This window comes from Phaethon lepturus, unplaced genomic scaffold, assembly GCF_000687285.1.
Source record: "Phaethon lepturus isolate BGI_N335 unplaced genomic scaffold, ASM68728v1 scaffold38143, whole genome shotgun sequence".
NCBI lineage: Eukaryota > Metazoa > Chordata > Aves > Phaethontiformes > Phaethontidae > Phaethon > Phaethon lepturus.
In genome coordinates, this window is record NW_010529016.1 from 3,386 (window position 1) to 5,989 (window position 2,604).

The 2,604-nt window shown below is 58.2% G+C and overlaps 1 protein-coding gene across 1 annotated transcript in view; it reads right to left on the reverse strand.

The window, feature by feature from the left end:
- Window positions 1–1,982, reverse strand: part of VDR (vitamin D (1,25- dihydroxyvitamin D3) receptor) — a 4,481-nt gene extending 2,499 nt beyond the window's left edge. The window contains exons 1-3 of the mRNA XM_010283825.1: window positions 1,658–1,982; window positions 717–901; window positions 395–518 (exon numbers count right to left, since the gene is read on the reverse strand). Coding sequence (XP_010282127.1) covers window positions 395–518; window positions 717–901; window positions 1,658–1,982 — 634 coding nt within the window. The remainder of the gene's footprint in view (window positions 1–394; window positions 519–716; window positions 902–1,657) is intronic.
- Between the last annotated feature and the right edge of the window lie 622 nt (window positions 1,983–2,604).

A 2,604-nucleotide genomic window follows, 5' to 3' on the forward strand; every position in this document is an offset into this window, starting at 1 on the left:
TTGCGTTGCGTTTAGACAGCGGGGCATGAGGATCGGGGCTGGGAGCGCAGTCGTTCGCTGGCTGCCAACAGCATCAAGATTTGTGCACCAGGGAGTTTAACTCCTCTTCCGTGCTGTGATCAAGCCTAACCGCAGCCAGAGCGGCAACGACGCAGCCCAGCGTTCACGTTCGCGCTCCTCTTGGCCATCCTGGAGGGCTCAGACACCCAGAGGGCCATGATCCAGCCAAAGGCTTAATGCTTTTTGCTCACAAAAAGCCTTTAAAACACGCCCAGGAGGATCTTACAGTTAAATAAGCTCCACAGAAGAGGTAAAACGAGGGTCTAAGTGGCCAGGCTTAGGTAAAACCGCATCGGTGCTACCCCTGTGGCCCGTGGAGAGGCGAGCGTGGTACCTGGAAATGTGCCGAAGGCGTCGGAGCCAAAAAGGTCGGTGGAGTCCTCCGACGACAAGTCCTGGGTGAGGATGGAGGAAGACCTCGCTGCGCCTCTGTTGCTGGGGTTGCTTCTCACAGGAGGCTGGAAGAGAGAGCAGGACATGAGGAACGGGGCTGGGAGAGCAGTTCGGTGGCAGTTGTTCACCTGCTGCCCACAGCATCCAGGTTTTTGCAGTAGGATTTTTGACTCCTCTCGAATGAGGAGTCACGGGATGAAACGGGTTTGGTGCCTCTGGGAAGGAGCTGCGTGGGAATCGGGGCTGGCGTGCCCCAGACGTACCCGAAACTTGGTGAAGTCGGCGTAGGTGGGGTCGTAGGTTTTGCGATGAGCCTCGAGGAGGATGTCAATGACTTTCTGCTGCTCCTCCGAGAGCTTGGGCTTCAGGCTCTCCTTGAGCGCTTCCTCCTCCTTGCGCTTCAGTATCATCTCGCGCTTCCTCTGAACCTCCTCGTCCGTCAGGATGACTGCAGGGACAAGGAGAGCGTCGGGAACGGGGACTGAAGCAACCCTGGGCCACTGCAGCCGGCATCCCCATCACCTTGGTAATCAATTACTAAAGCCACATCAACCCCATCCTGCTCCCGCCCTCGACTGCCGGGTCATGGCTTCCCGCTACGAGACCAGCACAGTTTATAGCCCGTTTGGGTGCTCTTAGGCAAGGACTGGGTGCAATAAGGTCACATCGGCACTGCCGCACGTCTGCTCCCGACGACGGAGGGAACCTGACGCGGCATCGCTCAGCCTCCGCGTCCGGCTACCGCGCTGCAGCAGCGACAGCCTCGGCATCAGGCAGCGCTTCTGCAGCCCCACAAGTATTTTTAAGCTAAAGGGATGTATAAACGTACTCCTCCTTCCAGGATTGGGTATTTGTGACCTGTGTTATGGGTGACAGACCTCAGCGGCGGCCGAGGGTCGGACTCAAAGGCGATATGCAAAGGCTTCTCCCATTTAGTTGGGGAAGGGGAGCACCCACAGGCAATTTGGGCTCAAATCTTGCCTTTATAAAACGGGCTTAAAGACCTGAGTAGCCTCACAGGGTTGAAAGAAAAGCAAAGCAACAGGAAGCTGCAGCCATCTCTCGGGGTAGCAACCCCGCGTCCCACGACAGTCACACATTCACCCAAAGCGCTCCTTAATCCGCACCCACTGGTCCTAAAAATAGCAATGCCCGTTCCTCAGGATGTTGTTAGCCCTTTAACCAGCCATTAAAAAACCCAAACCGCCCCAGTATGTTATCTGATGACAGGCGGCTTTCCGCCCGCCCTTGGGTTGCGGAGGAGACTTGACGCTGGGTGGGTCGAGGTGGAATTTGGGACGAGAGGTCGGCGCAGGGCTCGAGGCAAGGAGCTGTTTGCAGTCCTCGGTCCCTCCTGCCACCTTTTTAGCCGACGGCATTTTTCCAATACGTTTTCGAACTTGCACAATCTCAGAGGGGACTTGAAGATCGCGGAGGCGCGGGAACGACCGGCTCGGGCCGAAAGGTCGCACCGGCCATCGGTGCGTCACGGGCAGCTCTGCCGGGGACGGCGCGACCGAGTTTACCATCTCCCATCCTGGTTATTATTGCAAAAGCATCAGCTCCGTCTGGGCGCTGCACGCCAGACGGAAAACTTCCTGCAGGGAACAGGGAAACTGCAGCATCTGTGGGGAAGGAGCCCCACGGGGCTGGGAACGAGGATGGGGCAATGAGCCGAGCGCTCGGGCTGGGGCCACGGTGGTCAAAGTCTCCGTCGGCACCGTCCATCCTGAGCACTGGGGCTTCAGGAGGGATTATTGCAGGTGTTTACACCAAGCAAATCTCAGATCCGGCAAGTGGGTTGATCCGAAATTAGGAAGCGTCCGCAGAGCGCATTGAGAAGAAAAGGATGCTTCTGTGTTGGGGCAAGACCGCAAGGGAAAGCTCCTTGGGATTTTGCCCCCACCTTTAGGAAATCCACCCCTCAAATAAATACGGCGGCATTTCTCGCAGCGGTAGGAGCTGGAAAGCAAAAGCCCTTCCCAAAGCGTCGCTTCGGCGGGGGAACGGGCGCTGGCGAGGCTTGTGCTCGCCGGCGCGATCCCTTCAGGCAGCCAGATTGCGCCGTGCAGGGTCCATGCGCAGAAGCCCCCAGTTTCCCCGCACGCCCCAGCGCTGCCGGCTGCACCGAGCGCGGCCGAGCTGTGAATC